This window comes from Nerophis lumbriciformis, linkage group LG32 (genome assembly GCF_033978685.3).
Source record: "Nerophis lumbriciformis linkage group LG32, RoL_Nlum_v2.1, whole genome shotgun sequence".
Classification (NCBI taxonomy): domain Eukaryota; kingdom Metazoa; phylum Chordata; class Actinopteri; order Syngnathiformes; family Syngnathidae; genus Nerophis; species Nerophis lumbriciformis.
In genome coordinates, this window is record NC_084579.2 from 3,885,875 (window position 1) to 3,906,231 (window position 20,357).

The following is a 20,357-nucleotide window of genomic DNA, read 5'->3' on the forward strand; positions in this document are numbered from 1 at the left end:
ACAAGAGTCCGAGGTACTTGAACTCCTCCACTTGGGGCAAGATCTCCTCCCCAACCCGGAGATGGCACTCCACCCTTTTCCGGCATAGCCTTCCCTAAGCTTCAATGCCTTTTCTTAGGGGCACTCACCTTTTGTTTATTTTTGGTTTACCATTAGACACCCTTTTACCTGCACACTACCTCCCGCTATTTCCGACATCTACAAAGCAATTAGCTACCTGCTGCCACCTACTGATATGAAAGAGTATAAAATAGTTACTCTGCCGAGCTCTAGACAGCACCGACACTCAAAAACAACACATCATTTGCAGACTGTAATTACTAGTTTGCAAAAAATATTTTTAACCCAAATAGGTGAAATTAGATAATCTCCCACGGCACACCAGACTGTATCTCACATCACACTAGTGTGCCGCGGCACAGTGGTTGAAAAACACTGGTGTAATACGTAAATGAAAACAGAATACTGGCTTTTGAACTTTGCGCCTATAACAATTCCAAAAACAGTTTGAAATGTGGACTCATCAGACCACAGAACACTTTTCCACTTTGCATGAGTCCATCTTAGATGAGCTCGGGCCCAGCGAAGCCGGCAGCGTTTGCGGGTGTTGTTGATAAATGGCTTTCGCTTTGTACAGTAGAGTTTTAACTTGCACTTACAGAGATGTAGCGACCAACTGTAGTTACTGACAGTGGTTTTCTGAAGTGTTCCTGAGCCCATGTGGTGATATCCTTTACGCACCGATGTCGCTTTTTGATGCGGTACCGCCTGAGGGATGGAAGGTCCGTAATATCATCGCATACGTGCAGTGATTTTCTCCAGATTCTCTGAACCTTTTGATGATATTACAGAGCGTAGATGGTGAAATCCCCTAAATTCCTTGCAATAGCTGGTTGAGAAATGTTGTTCTTAAACAATTTGCTCAGGCATTTGTTGACAAAGTGGTGACCCTCGCCCCGTCCTCGTTTGTGAACGACTGAGCATTTCATGGAAGCTGCTTTTATACCCAATCATGGCACCCACCTGTTCCCAATTAGCCTGTTCACCTGTGGGATGTTCCAAATAAGTGTTTGATGAGCATTCCTCAACATTCTTAGTCTTCTTTGCCACTTGTGCCAGCTTTTTTTAAACTTGTTGCAGGCATCAAATTCCAAATGCGCTAATATTTGCAAAAAAATAACAAAAGTTTTCCAGTTGGAACATTAAATATCTTGTCTTTGCAGTCTATTCAGTTGAATATAAGTTGAAAAGGATTTGTTGTATTCTCTTTTTATTTACCATTTACACAACGTGACAACTTCACTGGTTTGGGGTTTGTATTTTAAGTCTGTAAAAAAAAAAGACATCTGCCCATATTCCCCATTTTTGTTGATTTTTCTGTTGAATCTTATTCCGACAACATGCAGCAGGCCAATTAGAAGAATGACTTTTAGTTTTTGCTTTGAACATACTTTCTGGTTTTAATTCCTGTCAATGCTCGCCAGGCTCGCTACAACTTCATCCGCAGCATGGCGGCGTACAGCCTCCTGCTCTTCCTGCTGCAGATTAAAGACCGACACAACGGCAACATCATGCTGGACAGCAAAGGACACCTCATCCACATTGGTACCCTCGCAGCATCACCGCTCCTACGATCGTTTACATGATGCAGTTTTTTTATTCCGGACAGACTTTGGCTTCATGTTCGAGAGCTCCCCCGGCGGCAACCTGGGCTGGGAGCCCGACATCAAGCTGACGGACGAGATGGTGATGATCATGGGAGGCAAGATGGAGGCCACGCCCTTCAAGTGGTTCATGGAAATGTGCGTCAGGGGATATCTGGCCGTACGGTAAGAACATTGAAATGTTCTCAGTAGCCGCCAGTGAGACTTTGCAACTTCAACATGGAGGTTTTCCCCATTTGGACATGCAGGCCCTACATGGATGCTGTGGTCTCATTGGTCACCCTCATGCTGGACACGGGTCTGCCCTGTTTCCGAGGACAAACCATCAAACTCCTCAAGTAAGCAGTACAAATCGACATCGGTATCGGCCTTCTTTATTTGTTTTTCAACTACAATTGAACTTTATCAGCAGATAGGTCTGGTACTGTTGGTCTTAAACCCCAAACTGTGCAGGAAAACATGACTTTAATGTAAAAAAAACAAATAGTGCACATGCAGGGACAACAGGAGACAATCATTTGAGCCCTGACTGGAGGGCGAGGCAGGCATAAATAGCAGCCTGATTTGCAACTGCATCCAGGTGTGCCAGGCTGCCAATCAGGGACAGGTGAGGGAAACGAGCGCTCAGGGAGACATGCAGGCATACTTGCCAACCCTCCCGGATTTTCCGGGAGACTCCCGAAATTCAGCGCCTCTCCCGAAAACCTCCCGGGACAAATTTTCTCCCGAAAATCTCCCGAAATTCAGCCTGACTCAGGTCCATAATAACAAATATTTTATTTGAGTATTAACCCACAATTTAAACAGCATACCTGCCCAATCACGTTATAACTGTAGAATGATGGAGGGCGAGTTCTTGGTTTCTTACGTGGGTTTATTGTTAGGCAGTTTCATTAACGTCCTCCCAGCGCGGCAACAACACACAACAACAGCAGTCACGTTTTTCGTCTACCGTAAAGCAGTTCGTCTGCCGTAAACAGCAATGTTGTGACACTCTTAAACAGCACAATACTGCCATCTAGTGCATTTGATGAAAGCACTTTTTGCGCGCCACACAGCAATGCATCATCAGTGAGGGTGTTCAGCATGGTTCGAAAAATAGTGACAGAGAATAGAACAAGGATGGACAATTCAACCCTTAACTCAACAATGAGTAGATGAGTGTTATATGTGTGTATATGTGTAAATAAATGAACACTGAAATTCAAGTATTTATTTTATATATATATATAGCTAGAATTCACTGAACATCAAGTAATTCTTTATATATATATGTCTTAATAAGGTTATCCAAAAAATAGTGCTCGATACCGTAGTAGAGCGCAATATATGTATGTGTGGGAAAAAAAATCACAAGACTATTTCATCTCTACAGGCCTGTTTCATGAGGGGGGGTTCCCTCAATCATCAGGAGATTTTAAAATCTCCTGATGATTGAGGGAACCCCCCCTCATGAAACAGGCCTGTAGAGATGAAATAGTCTTGTGATTTTTTCCCCACACATACATATATATATATATATATATATATATATATATATATATATATATATATATATATGAAATACTTGACTTGGTGAATTCTAGCTTGGTAAATTCTAGCTGTAAATATACTCCTCCCCTTTTAGCCACGCCCCCCAACCACGCCCCCGTCCCACCCCGACCACGCCCACCCCTCCCCCCACCTCCTATGCATGCAGGAAGTGGAACTAAAATAAGAGCGCTGAGAGGAAATAAACACAAACACACAGGAAAAAACAAACATAACCAAACTGTCAGTAACAATTCTGACAAGATAGAATGTATCCACACCGTGAAAAATGCTCCTCTTAAAAAGAGTTATTTTTGCTTATAATGAGCCAAAAAAAATCTGCCAATTGAAAAAGTCAAAATTGTCTTGGTAGGATTTCTTGAAATTATACATTATATTTAATTATTTTATAATGCTACTTGTAAGAAACATACTTTATTTGTCGCCATGGAGGAGAGGATTAGTGATTTAGAAGTACAGCATTTTTCGGAGTATAAGTCACTCCGGAGTATAAGTCGCACCGGCCGAAAATGCATAATAAAGAAGGAAAAAAACATATATACGTCGCACTGGAGTATAAGTCGCATTTTTTGAGGAAATGTATTTGATAAAGCCCAACAGCAAGAATAGACATTTGAAAGGCAATTTAAAATAAATAAAGCATAGTGAACAACAGGCTGAATAAGTGTACGTTATATGAGGCATAAATAACCAACTGGTATGTTAACGTAACATATGGTAAGAGTCATTCATCCATCCATCCATCCATCCATCTTCTTCCGCTTATCCGAGGTCGGGTCGCGGGGGCAGCAGCCTAAGCAGGGAAGCCCAGACTTCCCTCTCCCCAGCCACTTCGTCCAGCTCCTCCCGGGGGATCCCGAGGCGTTCCCAGGCCAGCCGGGAGACAAAGTCTTCCCAACCTGTCCTGGGTCTTCCCCGTGGCCTCCTACCGGTCGGACGTGCCCTAAACACCTCCCGTGGGAGGCGATCGGGTGGCATCCTGACCAGATGCCCGAACCACCTCATCTGGCTCCTCTCCATGTGGAGGAGCAGCGGCTTTACTTTGAGCTCCTCCCGGATGACAGAGCTTCTCACCCTATCTCTAAGGGAGAGCCCCGCCACCCGGCGGAGGAAACTCATTTCGGCCGCTTGTACCCGTGATCTTGTCCTTTCGGCATACTCGCCAACCCTCCCGGATTTTCCGGGAGACTCCCGAAATTCAGCGCCTCTCCCGAAAACCTCCCGGGACAAATCTTCTCCCGAAAATCTCCCGAAATTCAGGCGGAGCTGGAGGCCACGCCCCCTCCAACTCCATGCGGACCTGAGTGACGTGTTGACAGCCTGTTCACAACATTGCGTAAACAGCAATGTTGTGACACTTTTAAACAGGACAATACTGCCATCTACTGTACATACATATGTGACCCACCCATAATGTGTCACATTTTTGTGTTAATTTATTTATTTTATTTTGTGGTTTGAATTCGTTTTTGGAGCTGTCATTCCACATTTATCAGTATTCACATTGGTCAGTAGGGGGCAGTAGGGCGTTTCTTCCCAATTGAATGCTATCACCTGCAGACCGGAAGTGTCTTGTCATTCTGATGAGCGCGACCAGTCTGTGAACAATTGCAACGTCCTTTTTCCTCCTGTATAACAGGTTAGTTTTGGTGAATCAACTCACTGAATAATATCCATGTGATCTTTATAAGTTTAAGTACACATTCTGATGGTGGAGCCTAACTCTAAAGTGTTTGTGAGTTGTAGTTTGTATTTGTGAATGAATCCAGTGCACAGCTGCAGTAATCAATACAAAAAGGCGACGTGAGTGCGCAATGTTTATATAGGAACTTCTGATCCTAATTCAGACTCCCAAATTAGAGCTCCCGTTTTCCTATTGATTTTATAATGTATATTTGTATATATTATATATATATATATATAATATATACAAATATACATTATAAAATCAATAATAATCATAATAATGTGCCGTTGTCTAGTGCCTGTGCTGTGTAGAGCCCGGCAGGGTAATCATGTAATACTCCATATCAGTAGGTGGCAGCAGGTAGTTCATTGCTTTGTAGAAGTCGGAACGCGTCGAGGATGGTTTGTCGTGATCCCAATATGCAGAGCACAGCGGGAGACAGCGTGCAGGTAAAAAGGTATGTAACGCTTAAACCAAAAATGAACAAAAGGCAAGTCCCGCTAGGAAAAGGCACTGAAGCATAGGGATTGCTATGTAAAACAAAAATATAAGTGAACTGGCTACAAAGTCAACAAAAACAGAATGCTGGACGACAGCAAAAACTTACAGCGTGTGGAGCAAAGCATATCCTTGCATGACATGACAATCAACAATGTCCCCACAAAGAAGGATAGCGTACGCACAACTTAAATAGTCTTGATTGCGAAAACAAAGCAGGTGCGGGCAATAGCACTCAAAGGAAGGCGTGAAGCTGCTACAGGAGAACACCAACAAAACAGGAAGGGTCACCAAAATAACAGCGCAAGACAGGAACTAAAGCACTACACACAGGAAACCACAACAAACTCAAAATAAGGCACGACAACCTGGTGGAGTTTCATTTTTTAACCTTTTCTGCCTCCGTATGAAAAAAATGTGCCTTGGCTCAAAAAAGGTTGAAAAACACTGTCTTAAAGCACCTCTTCCTGAAGGCGTTTTGTGGTATAACTTCACCTTTATATTTAGTTTTTCGGCCAAAATGCGTCCGTTCTCCCTTTTCTGTCCACACACCGTGTCTGCTTGTATGTACTCCGTGAGTGTGCGCTGCCGAACATGCTCCTCTGCTCGTAAAACCAGCAATGTCACAACACGGCGTCATGCCCATTAAAAAAAAAAAAAAGGGGGGAACCGGTACTCAAACAGAGTATAGTACCGTTTTTGATTCATTAGTAGCGTGATACTATACTAGTACCGGTACCCTACTTTAAAATGAATATCTGCTCCAAATATCAGTTATCGGCTTCTTTGATGACTAATAATCAGTATCGGTCGATCACTAGTGAGTAGGACATCACCTAGTAGTAGAGGTGTCCGATAATATCGGCCGATAAATGCTTTAAAATGTAAATCGGAAATTATCGGTATCGGTTTCAAAAAGTAAAATGTGTGACTTTTTAAAACGCCACTGTGTACACGGACGTAGGGAGAAGTACAGAGCGTCTTAAAGGCACTGCCTTTGCGTGCCGGCCCAATCACATTATATCTACGGCTTTTCACACACACAAGTGAATGCAATGTATACTTGGTCAACAGCCATACAGGTCACACTGAGGGTGGTCGTATAAACAACTTTAACACTGTTGCAAATATGCGCCACACTGTGAACCCACACCAAACAAGAATGACAAAAACATTTCGGGAGAACATCCGCACCGTAACACAACATAAACACAACAGAACAAATACCCAGAACCCCTTGCAGCACTAACTCTTCCGGGACGCTACAATATACACCCCCCGCCAACCCCTACTTCCCACCTCCACCCCGCCCCCCCCCCCAACCCCGCCCACCTCAACCTCCTCATGCTCTCTCAGGGAGAGCATGTCACAAATTCCAAGCTGCTGTTTTGAGTCTTGTTAAAAAAAATAATGAACTTTGTGACTTCAATAATAAATATGGCAGTGCCATGTTGGCACTTTTTTCCATAACTTGAGTTGATTTATTTCGGAAAACCTTGTTACAGGGGTGCTCACACTTTTTCTGCAGGCGAGCTACTTTTCAAATGATCAAGTCGTGGGGATCTACCTCATTCATATATATAATTTATATTTACTTATTTATGAAATATATGTTTTTGTTAACAAGTTAAAGGTGTTTAATGATAATGCAAGCATGTTTAACACATATAGTTAATATTGTTAATAAATTAAAGGTGTTTAATGATAATACAAGCATGTTTAATACATATAGTTAATATTGTTAATAAGTTAAAGGTGTTTAAAGATAATGCAAGCATGTTTAACACATATAGTTAATATTGTTAACAAGTTAAAGGTGTTTAAAGATAATACAAGCATGTTTAACACATATAGTTAATATTGTTAACATGTTAAAGGTGTTTAAAGATAATACAAGCATGTGTAACACATATAGATTCCTTTCTTTCATGAAGACAAGAATATAAGTTGGTGTATTACCTGATTCTGATGACTTGCATTGATTGGAATCAGACAGTAGTGCTGATAACGTCCGCATTTTCGAATGGAGGAGAAAAAAAGTCCTCCTTTCTGTCCAATACCACATGAAAGTGGTTGGTTTTTGGCATCTTATTTGTCCAGCTTCCGTACTCCTTTGTATACACTTTACAAGAAATACATTGTCGGCAAACTCCGTAGCTTGCTAGCTTGTGCACGCCAGCCTTCTGAGACTCTTATTTTGTTAGCGCAACTGTGCAACTGTGCAGTCGGTCTTTGCAGTTTTGACGACAGGTACGGCGCCAGAGTCTGTTGAAATAAAGTGTTTCTCGCCTTCCAGTCGGTAATTTTAATGAGCTGGCAGCAGCCAGCGTCATCTCAGAAGACCCTCGGGTGCCGTGAATGTCAATCAAGTGACGAAAGTGACGTCATAGTGAAGATTTATGATCGCTCATTTTTAGGACTATTTTTTTAATGACTGGCTGGTGATCGACTGACACACCCTCCGAGATCGACCGGTAGCTCGCGATCGACGTAATGAGCACCCCTGGTTTAATGCATCCAGCGGGGCATCACAACATAATTAGGCATAATAATGTGTTAATTCCACGACTGTATATATCGGTATCAGTTGATATTGGAATTGGTAATTAAGAGTTGAACGATATCGGATATTGGCAAAAAAGCCATTATCGGACATCTCTACCTAGTAGTAAAGTCAGCCATTATTGGGACTTTCCTTGCATGCATACATTTGTACAGCACTGGACAAAAGTGGAACTTACCATGAACTAGGGATGTCCTGATCCGATATTTGGATCGGATCGGCTGCCGATATTTGCCAAAAATTGCGTATCGGCAAGGCATGGGAAAATGCCGATCCAGATCCAGTTTAAAAAAAAAACTCCGGTCCGTGTTTTCCAACGCACCTATTTAAATAATACATTCCACTTTTCTGCTGCTCCGTAATTTCCGTTCCGCATTTTCCAGCACACCTTCAACACATCCACAGCTGCTGGCATTACACGACAGGCTCTTCTCACTCTTTACTGTGTCTCCCTCTCACAGACAGCAAGTGCACCTTCTTACATACGTCACATACGTATACGTCCTCCCCGAGCACAGAGGTAGCAGCATGGCTAACGTTAGCTGTGATGCTAGCGCAGCCGTGCGAAAAACGCTCCCTCTAAGGTGCTCGCCTGTGCAATTGCGCACTGTTTAAGCGTCCTCTGCGCATAGCAAATCTATGCCACGCACAAAATCAAATAAAAAAATAAGCGCATAACAATTTTCGACACAGGGACACGACAGAGAAAACAGTTTTTGTCATCATTGTTCAAATATTGTGACGTCTGTCGAGACGCTTATCTCCGTTCGGTGCCACACGTCCACACCATCAAAATGCCGAGGCAAAAATTTCCACATCAACACCGGATGAAAAAAATAGTGATTTTTTTAGTTGTGATTTCCCTCTCTGCATGAAAGTTTAAAAGTAGCATATATTAATGCAGTATGAAGAAGAATGTTTTAATGTAGACATGCAAGCCTTGAAAGAACATTTTAAAAATCAAGACTACATTTCCTGCAAATGGGTGCATTTCTACCCTATATTTTAACTTTAGATTTATTCTCATATCAAACTCTTTTGGCTGTCTTTTTGACACTTACATCCGGCGCCCCCCTCCACACCCTGGATTATAAATAATGTAAATAATTCAATGTGATTATCTTGTGTGATGACTGTATTATGATGATAGTATATATCTGTATCATGAATCAATTTAAGTGGACCCCGACTTAAACAAGTTGAAAAACTTATTGGGGTGTTACCATTTAGTGGTCAATTGTACGGAATATGTACTTCACTGTGCAACCTACTAATAAAAGTCTCAATCAATCAATCAAAACACATAGAATCATCATACTGCTGTGATTATATGCATCAAGTGTTCATTCAAGGCTAAGGCAAAATATCGAGATATATATCGTGTATCGCAATATGGCCTTAAAATATCGCAATATTAAAAAAAGGCCATATCGCCCAGCCCTAGTTCAATGATGCCATTTCTGTTTGTCATGTATAATTTTGTCTATTTTGTGTTTATCCTTGAATAAACAGGTCAGTTTCTTGTTACCAACCATTGTGTATAATTCAAACTCCCCTAATTCAGCTGGCTAGTTGTTATCAAGAGTACTAAAACCCTTTTCAACATGATTCTGACAACTAAGTAGGCTAAATAACTTTAAACTTTAATACATGCTCGGATAGGCCAGTATCGGTATCGGTCAGTATCGGCGCCCTAGGCAAGATTTTAGGTGGCGCCCCCCCACATCGGCAGTGAAGTGTATATACTCACAAGAAACCGAATAGCTTTGTCTTTGACCTTTTTTTTTTTACTTACAACTATACCTAATATATAAAGGGGTGGAAAAGTGACTATTACCTGCAGGGCAAACATTATCTAACCAGAAGGCAATAACAATGTAAACAAAAAACACCTGCTTAAAAGATCTAATACAAGGAATGTAAGGTGGGAGTACTGTAATTACCTAACGTTACATTATTATTTTCCATAACAATTTAGCCCCCTCCACAATATTAACCCGACGTTAAAACAGAACTAGCTATTTATTATTGATTAGCAATTGCCGAATCATGTAGCATTAGCTTAATGCTAAAAAGCCAGGTTACTATCACATTCTGTAACAGACAAATCATTTCATGTAGGCTAACGTTACCTACCTGCTACCTCTTGTCTTTTCTCGTTTCTACCCCTCTTCTTTTCTCTTTTTTCTTCCTTGGGCACCTGACAGTTTTGGCCGTTGATTTTTTGATGTCATGATACGGGAAGGGAGGGGGCGCACCGTGCGGGGGAGGGGGGGGAGGGGGGCGTAATGTTGTAACAAATAATATTTCTATTAGATAGGCTTTACTTTGCATTTTAATTAACGTGGGATTATTTTTTGTATTTAGAAATAATAGTACCGCCAAGGCTGCCCTTTGTCACCCATTCTGTTCATAACTTTTATGGACAGAATTTCTAGGCGCAGTCAAGGCGTTGAGGGGATCTGGTTTGGTGGCTGCAGGATTAGGTCTCTGCTTTTTGCAGATGATTTGGTCCTGATGGCTTCATCTGGCCAGGATCTTCAGCTCTCACTGGATCGGTTCGCAGCTGAGTGTGAAGCGACTGGGATGAGAATCAGCACCTCCAAGTCCGAGTCCATGGTTCTCGCCCGGAAAAGGGTGGAGTGCCATCTCCGGGTTGGGGAGGAGATCTTGCCCCAAGTGGAGGAGTTCAAGTACCTCGGAGTCTTGTTCACGAGTGGGGGAAGAGTGGATCGTGAGATCGACAGGCGGATCGGTGCGGCGTCTTCAGTAATGCGGACGCTGTATCGATCCGTTGTGGTGAAGAAGGAGCTGAGCCGGAAGGCAAAGCTCTCAATTTACCGGTCGATCTACGTTCCCATCCTCACCTATGGTCATGAGCTTTGGGTTATGACCGAAAGGACAAGATCACGGGTACAAGCGGCCGAAATGAGTTTCCTCCGCCGGGTGGCGGGGCTCTCCCTTAGAGATAGGGTGAGAAGCTCTGTCATCCGGGGGGAGCTCAAAGTAAAGCCGCTGCTCCTCCACATCGAGAGGAGCCAGATGAGGTGGTTCGGGTATCTGGTCAGGATGCCACCCGAGCGCCTCCCTAAGGAGGTGTTTAGGGCACGTCCAACCGGTAGGAGGCCACGAGGAAGACCCAGGACACGTTGGGAAGACTATGTCTCCCGGCTGGCCTGGGAACGCCTCGGGATCCCCCGGGAGGAGCTGGACGAAGTGGCTGGGGAGAGGGAAGTCTGGGCTTCCCTGCTTAGGCTGCTGCCCCCGCGACCCGACCTCGGATAAGCGGAAGAAGATGGATGGATGGAGTACCAACTTTTTTCTTTTCTTTTTTTTTTTTCTCCAACATTTGTGGCACTGGCGTGGCGCCCCCTGATGGACGGCGCCCTTAGCATTTGCCTATACGGCCTATGCCACGGGCCGGCCCTGAGTATCGGTATCGGATCGGAAATGCAAAAACAATATCGGTATCGGAAGTGCAAAAACCTGGATCGGGACATCCCTACCATGAACGTGTTGTTTTCCACTTCTCAGAGGAAGGTTTAACCCCCAGATGAGCGAGAAAGAAGCCGCAGCGTTCATCATCAAGGTGATCCAAAGCTGCTTCCTCAGTAGCAGGTACAACTAAAAAGGACAAGATAAGAAAATGTTGTACTTCCTCCATGTTGCGTTCATGCATTATCTTTCACTCCCTGCCAGGAGCAAGACGTACGACATGCTGCAATATTACCAGAACCAAATTCCCTACTGAGGCTCTCCTGCTGTAACGAGTCGAGTACGGACGCTGATCCCAGACAAGATGCTGTCCCTCCGAGAGCAATAACTCCGGTTTTATCCAACACTTTTACCTAAAGAGCTCTTTGAAATTGCCCTTTAAGAGCCATATTTACACTCTTTGTGTCATCATCATGCTGCTCTTCACTTCCAGTGCACTTTATTTCTGTCAGTATTGTCACCTCACATCAGAGACCAGGCCGTTAGTGCGGGATTCAAACTCTCTGCAGTGTTTTTCTACGTGTGAAGCAACGTCACCGTGGACTGAAAGAGAAGGAGCGGGAGGAAACTTTGGACGTGGCGACAAGAACAAATCATCAAACATGTTCTTGCGCGAGGTAACAGTGTTAGTTTACATTCCACCGGCAGCGGGGTGCATTCTGGGAAGAACCTCCACTTAAAGGAACGAGAACGGTTTTAGGAACCATTTTGTTGTAAATGTCGCAAAGCATCGTGGGAGTGTAAGGGGAAAAGACAAAGGCGAGAGTTGCATATCTGCATGGCACACAAGTCCTACACGTCGTCGGTGTGCGCAAACCTGTTTGGAAACATTCCTCGTGTGTGTCATGTGACCTCGCTGTGACCTAAAAAGCCATTTCTGCAAAAATATATATGCAATATTCCCACGTACTGATGCTGTATTGGTGTGTTCCCCTTGACTCCAGTGTTCTCGTGTTATGATTTCAAACTTGAAGGGGCTTTTATTGTGTGACGGTGAATTCTTCACACCCCTCAAGGTCACTTTTAATGTAATGCAAACACATCGTTAAAGGTTCGATTTGGTAGGCAAATTCCAGCCAGTAGGGGGAGTACATTAGCATAAAGGCCTTTAAAGCATGATTGTGAAACCATACCAACGTCCCAATTTGGTGAACACCATTGTCTCACTGTCGCCTCTGGAGGCAGGAAAAGGCACTACATGACAGGCGTTAGCCGTTAGCATGTGCAGGCTTTGACAAATTGCACCTTTAACCACAGAGAATAAGTTTGTCAATGTTTGTGTTTGTACGTTTCATCAGAGTCAAACGTATGGATTTTTAATGGTTTGGCTCGTTATACCGTCAGCAGCATTAATGCTGATTTCAAAATAAAAGCCGAACGTGAGTCAACCAAATGTTTCCAGATGCTTCTTTTTACATTAATGTGGATGTTTGCGAACGAGTCGAGCCTTTTGAACGGCTCTTTCAAGCGAACAATGAGAACCGATTCGCAGTTGTGAGCCGTTTGATTGAGAGACGTTTTTCGTGCACATGCAAATTTGTCGTCAACAATTGCCCGCCAGCCGACTGGCAACTGGACTATGGCATACTTGCCAACCTTGAGACCTCCGATTTCGGGAGGTGGTGGGGGGGGCGTGGTTGGAGGCGTGGTTAAGAGGGGAGGAGTATATTGACAGCTAGAATTCACCAAGTCAAGTATTTCATACATATATATATATATATATATATATGTGTATATATATACATATATATGTATGTATATATATATATGTATTAGAGATGGGCGGATAGGCAATTTATTTAATCCGCAACCGCGTCAGAAAGTCGTCAACCATCCGCCATCCACCCGATGTAACGTTTGATCAGAACTGCACCCGCCCGCCATCCGCCCGATCTAATATAGATGATGCAAGGCATTAGTGAGCCTGCCAACTACTCCGGTTTTCCCGTAATTCGTACGGTTTTCATCAACCTATTCCGGGTTTTTCATTAATTAAAAAAAAAAAAAAGGGTGAAAACTACGCGAATTGCACCTTGTGCAGACAAGATTTTTCGATCGGACACGGAGGAATTAGCGATGTAAAAGACCACGTTGGGACAAAAAAACACAAGTCTAATGCCGTTGCTAGCGATACAAGTGGAAAACTTTCAACGTTTTTCGTCGCCCAAACAGATTCTTTGGATGTGATAAATGCCGAAGTTTTATTTACGGAGGCAATAATTGAGCATGGATTTCCAATCGCACTGGCTGATCACATGGGACAGTTAAATGTTTGTAATGCAACCTTTAAAAATCATTACGCGGTGATCGCGGTCCCAAAAATAAACTTTTCTTGCATGATAATGTCCAGAAAAATTCGCTTTATATTACTATAGAGTCCTTTTAACGAATGAGTTTGATGGTTTATCACAAACCTTAAATGAAAGAAGTCCTTTGTTCTCCTGCACCATGGCCTTGCTTCGTGTTTGGTGCACAAGCTTTATAACCTCACTGAGGTTATAAAGCTTTTGCCTGTTAAAGAAAGGAGACTGATCCAATGCAGCACAGACTTTCGCGTGCCACGCTGTCACGACCCAGACGCACACCAGTGCGCAATCATATGGGGAGCCGCGCTGAGCGCACCTCCAAGCGCGTCTCGCTGCCGGCGACGGCCGGGTATGGGCCCGACGCTCCAGCGCCATCCATTTTCATTTTGATTCGGCAGGTGGGTTGTTACACACTCCTTAGCGGGTTCCGACTTCCATGGCCACCGTCCTGCTGTCTATATCAACCAGGGTGAGCCCCACCCCCTTCGTGAGCGCACTGCGCGCGGAGTGACCCCTGTTACGCGCCCCCGGCAACAGGGGTGGCGGGCAGGTAAGCTGCGCGGGCGGAGCGCGCGGAGTGACCCCTGTTACGAGCCCCCGGCCACGGGGGTGGCGGGCAGGTAAGCTGCTTACCTGCTGCGCGTGACGCCGGCCGCGGCGAAGGCGGACGAGGCGGGGTGTCGGTGCGGTGGGCGCGGTGGTGACCCTGGACGTGCGTCGGGCCCTTCTCGCGGATCGCCTCAGCTACGGCTCCTGGTGGGCCCCTCTCGGGGGAAGGGGCCTCGGTCCCGGACCCCGGCGAGGCGTCCCTTCTCCGCTCCGTAAAAGTGTCCATCTCTTTTTTTTTTTTTCTTCTGTTGTGGCATATGCTGCAGGTGCCTGCTCGTTTTTCGTATGTGGGTAACAACATTTAACTATGTATATATATTTCCCAATTGGTTTAACTGCCACCCGCAAAAAAAAAAAAAAAAAAAAAAAATATATCTAATTAATCCACCCGACCCGACCCGCGCGCGGATAAAGTCTTATTTTTTTTAATTTCATCCGCCCGATCCGCGGACTCCGCGGTTGTGTCCGCAAACCGCGCATCTCTAATATGTATATATATATATGTATATTTTTATGTATGTATATATGTATATATATATATATATATCCTGAAAATATGCAAACAAAACTGTGATTAGATAATTGATACTTCAAACTTGCATAAATAAATATTAAGGAATATAACATAACTTGGCTTCTGAGAGCTTCAAAATGTAATGAATAAAATGTTAGACTTGTTGATAAACAAGCAATTATTTTAATAATTAAATATGGTCATTTTAAATGAATTATTTCAAATATGTTTATTTTAATGTATAATTATATGGCTGGATGTAATAAGGAGTCAGAAAAAATACAAATAAAAATACAATTCATTTTGATGTTTTTAGCAAAATATAGTAAAAATGTATTTAGTTTTTTTTGTTTTTTTTAATTAATAAATATATTTATTTTTAGGTAAGATAAACATAATAATACAATTTATCTCTAGTCTGGATGATTTAGTTCTTGTCACCCTGTTGTCCTCCCGTCTGTTCTCACTCAGGTCCACATGGAGCTGAAGGGGGCGTTGCCTCCAGCTCCGGCTGGAAATCGGGAGGTTTTCGGGAGAATATTTGTCCCGGGAGGTTTTCGGGAGAGGCGCTGAATTTCGGGAGTCTACCGGAAAATTCGGGAGGGTTGGCAAGTATGGACTATGGAGTGAGTCCCACGTTAAAGAAAAGGTATCAGCGTTTGGATTTTTTATTTTATTTAAAACATTGAATACATGTGTATATATATATATGTGTGTTTATTTAGTTTAAAATATATATATATATATATATATATATTTATTTAGTTTATTTTTATTTGGATTCACTTTCCTGGTTTATTATTCTTAAAGTAGTGTTTCTTAACCCATTTTTTGGGCCGCGAGCGCCTCCTAGAGGACCGCCCAAAAAACGCTTCTCTGCTATGCCGCAGCAGTACTCAGTTGCAATACACTTTTCCACCGCTGGTGGCAGTAATGACTGAATTTTCATTTGCACTTTTTTTTTAAAGACAGTTTAGTTAAGAAACATTATTATTATTATTAATTTAGTTTATTCATTTTAGCACAACATAATTGCATGTAAATCTATTTTTCGTCATTTATTTCTGATACCGTTCTTATGCAGTACATTTGGTTAGTTTTTCTAACCTAAACATAAGGCTTATGTGTTAAATAAATAAAAACTTTGTGGTTTTAATATTATTTGACAAGGTTGTAAACTTTAAATAGTTTAGATATAATTATTGAATAGGATCAATCACTATTTCAGTGGAAATAAACAGGTCAAAAACGTTAACCCCTGTTCTTAAGGATAGTAGTTAAAGCATACAATTTTGTACTCACATTTTATCATGTCATTATTTATACATTTTATATCCATTAATGAGTTTAATTCTTACTTGTTAATGTGTGTATTTTTGGTTGGGGGCGTGGTTAAGATATATATATATATATAAGAAATACTTGACTTTCAGTGAATTCTAGCTATATATATATATTTTATTACATATATATATATATATATATATATATATATATATATATATATATATATATATATATATATATAAATAAAAGAAATACTTGAATTTCAGTGTTCATTTATTTACACATATACACACACATAACACTCATCTACTCATTGTTGAGTTAAGGGTTGAATTGTCCATCCTTGTTCTATTCTCTGTCACTATTTCAGAACACACACATTATACAAATATACATTATAAAATCAATAAGAAAACGGGAGCTCTAATTTGGGAGTCTGAATTAGGATTAGAAGTTCCTATATAAACATTGCGCACTCACGTCGCCTTTTTGTATTGATTACTGCAGCTGTGCACTGGATTCATTCACAAATACAAACTACAACTCACAAACACTTTAGAGTTAGGCTCCACCATCAGAATGTGTACTTAAACTTATAAAGATCACATGGATATTATTCAGTGAGTTGATTCACCAAAACTAACCTGTTATACAGGAGGAAAAAGGACGTTGCAATTGTTCACAGACTGGTCGCGCTCATCAGAATGACAAGACACTTCCGGTCTGCAGGTGATAGCATTCAATTGGGAAGAAACGCCCTACTGCCCCCTACTGACCAATGTGAATACTGATAAATCTGTAATGACAGCTCCAAAAACGAATTCAAACCACAAAATAAAATAAATAAATCAACACAAAAATGTGACACATTATGGGTGGGTCACATATGCATGTACAGTAGATGGCAGTATTGTCCTGTTTAAAAGTGTCACAACATTGCTGTTTACGGCAGACGAACTGCTTTACGGGGGACAAAAACGTGACTGCTGTTGTTGTGTGTTGTTACCGCGCTGGGAGGACGTTAATGAAACTGTCTAACAATAAGCCCACATAAGAAACCAAGAACTCGCCCTCCATCATTAGCTGTTTATATTATGGGAAAGCGGACGTGAGAACAGGCTGTCAACACGTCACTCCGCCTGAATTTCGGGAGATTTTCGGGAGAAAATTTGTCCCGGGAGGTTTTCTGGAGAGGCGCTGAATTTCGGGAGTCTCCCGGAAAATCCGGGAGGGTTGGCAAGTATGCCTTAAAGGATAGTAGTTAAAGCATACATACACCAGTTATGGTAGTACAATTTTGTACTCACATTTTATCATGTCATTATTTATACATTTTATATCCATTAATGAATTTAATTCGTACTTGTTAATGTGTGTATTTTTTATATATTGTTAAAATGCTACGCGTTTTCTTTGGAAAATTGTGATGTGACTGCTGAAGCATGGACATATGGCACCGCCTTATGGAATGTTTACGACAAAAAAACACAAAAAATACAATTATAGCCAATATTTCAGAATAATTCCCACTAGTGATGGGTCCGGCAACACCGATGCATCGGCGCATGCGTCGAGCTCATAGAGCAAAACCCTGTGTCGGTTTTAGAAAGTCACGTGACCGATCATGAGCTGTTTTGGTCACGTGACCGATACGCCAACTGTGTCGCACTGACGCCTCCTCTGTGCCCTGTGAGCGGCTCTTTTCTACAGCCGGAGAAATAATAACTAAGAAGAGAAATCGTCTAAAATGTAATACGTCGGAAAAACTTCTTTTTTTTTCTTTCTTTTTATAAAAATGTGTAAAAAAAATAATATTAAAAAAATTCCCAGTCCACAATCATGTTCACATTATTTATTGACTGTATCTAAAAAAGATACAAATATATTTTTATTTAAATGAAGATATGAAATAATCCTAAATGAAATACAATGACTTGGTTTATATTATTGTATATACTAGGGCAGGGGTCACCAACGCGGTGCCCGCGGTCACCAGGTAGCCCGTAAGGACCAGATCAGTCGCCCGCTGGCCTGTTCTAAAAATAGCTCAAAGAGCAGCACTTACCAGTGAGCTGACTCTATTTTTTAAATTTTATTTATTTACTAGCAAGCTGGTCTCGCTTTGCTCGACATTTTTCATTCTAAAAGAGACAAAACTCAAATAGAATTTGAAAATCCACGAAAATATTTTAAAGACTTGGTCTTCACTTGGAATAAGCGGTAGAAAATGGATGGATGGATGGGTCTTCACTTGTTTAAATAAATTCATTTATTTTTTACTTAGCTTCTTATTACTTTTAGAAATACAATTTTAGAGAAAAAATACAACCTTAAAAATGATTTTAGGATTTTGAAACAAATATACCTTTTTACCTTTTAAATTTATTCCTCTTCTTTCCTGACAATTTAAATCAATGTTCAAGTAAATTTATTTATTTTTTTATTGTAAAGAATAATAAATATTTTAGCTTCTGTTTTTTCGACGAAGAATATTTGTGAAATATTTCTTCAAACTTACTATGATTAAAATTCAAAAAAATTATTCTGGCAAATCTAGAAAATCTGTCGAATCAAATTTAAATCTTATTTCAAAGTATTTTGAATTTCTTTTAAAATTTTTGTTCTGGAAAATCTAGAAGAAATACTGATTTGTCTTTGTTAGAAATATAGCTTGGTCCAATTTGTTAAATATTCTAACAAAGTACAGATTGGATTTTAACCAATTTAAAACATGTCATCAAAATTCTAAAATGTATCTTAATCAGGAAAAATTACTAATGCATCCATCCATCCATCCATCTTCTTCCGCTTATCCGAGGTCGGGTCGCGGGGGCAGCAGCCTAAGCAGGGAAGCCCAGACTTCCCTCTCCCCAGCCACTTTGTCCAGCTCCTCCCGGGGGATCCCGAGGCGTTCCCAGGCCAGCCGGGAGACATAGTCTTCCCAACGTGTCCTGGGTCTTCCTCGTGGCCTCCTACCGGTCGGACGTGCCCTAAACAACTCCCTAGGGAGGTGCTCGGGTGGCATCCTGACTAGATGCCCGAACCACCTCATCTGGCTCCTCTCCATGTGGAGGAGCAGCGGCTTTACTTTGAGCTCCCCCCGGATGACAGAGCTTCTCACCCTATCTCTAAGGGAGAGCCCCGCCACCCGGCGGAGGAAACTCATTTCGGCCGCTTGTACCCGTGATCTTGTCCTTTCGGTCATAACCCAAAGCTCATGACCATAGGTGAGGATGGGAACGTAGATCGACCGCTAAATCGAGAGCTTTGCCTTCCGGCTCAGCTCCTTCTTCACCACAACGGATCGATACAGCGTCCGCATTACTGAAGACGCCGCACCGATCCGCCTGTCGATCTCACGATCCACTCTTCCCTCACTCGTGAACAAGACTCCGAGGTACTTGAACTCCTCCACTTGGGGCAAGATCTCCTCCCCAACCCGGAGATGGCACTCCACCCTTTTCCGGGCGAGAACCATGGACTCGGACTTGGAGGTGCTGATTCTCATCCCAGTCGCTTCACACTCAGCTGCGAACCGATCCAGTGAGAGCTGAAGATCCTAAATGACTAATGATGACCCGAAAATTCTTTTTTTTATTTTTTCAAAAAGATTCAAATAAGCTAGTTTTTCTCTTCTTTTTGTCGGTTGAATTTTGAATTATAAAGAGTCGAAATTGAAGATAAACTATGTTTAAAAATTTTATTTTAATTTTTTTCGTGTTTTCTCCTCTTTTAAACCGTTCAATGAAGTGTTTTTTTCATCATTTATTCTCTACAAAAAACCTTCCGTAAAAGGAAAAAAAAAATGTACGACGGAATGACAGACAGAAATACCCATTTTTTTTATATATATACATTTATTTATTTAGCTATTCTTGTTTAAATCACACTTACGTGTAACTTACAAATGACAATATATTTATTTATTTAAGTGTGTATCAAACTGGTAGCCCTTCGCATTAATCAGTACCCAAGAAGTAGTTTTTGGTTTCAAAAAGGTTGGTGACCCCTGTACTAGGGCATACAATCAGTGTCAGTTGAGTCGGTCCATAGGTTGCCTGTAGGGATTTTTAATGTCCAGTAGATGTCAGTATTTAGTGACACAGTATCGACACAGTATCAATACAGTTTTGCAATGTGTCGAAACGCCTCATCAACCCATCACTAATTCCCACCAATAGAG

At 41.8% G+C, this 20,357-nt stretch overlaps 1 protein-coding gene across 2 annotated transcripts in view; it reads left to right on the plus strand.

Annotated features, from left to right (window-relative positions):
- pi4kaa (phosphatidylinositol 4-kinase, catalytic, alpha a) overlaps positions 1–12,851 on the plus strand; it is an 82,433-nt gene extending 69,582 nt beyond the window's left edge. For both annotated transcript variants that reach the window (XM_061927345.2, XM_061927346.2), the window contains exons 49-53: positions 1,485–1,605; positions 1,670–1,829; positions 1,913–2,002; positions 11,498–11,581; positions 11,663–12,851. In XM_061927345.2, coding sequence (XP_061783329.1) covers positions 1,485–1,605; positions 1,670–1,829; positions 1,913–2,002; positions 11,498–11,581; positions 11,663–11,714 — 507 coding nt within the window. In that variant the 3' untranslated portion in view covers positions 11,715–12,851. The remainder of the gene's footprint in view (positions 1–1,484; positions 1,606–1,669; positions 1,830–1,912; positions 2,003–11,497; positions 11,582–11,662) is intronic.
- Positions 12,852–20,357: the final 7,506 nt, after the last annotated feature.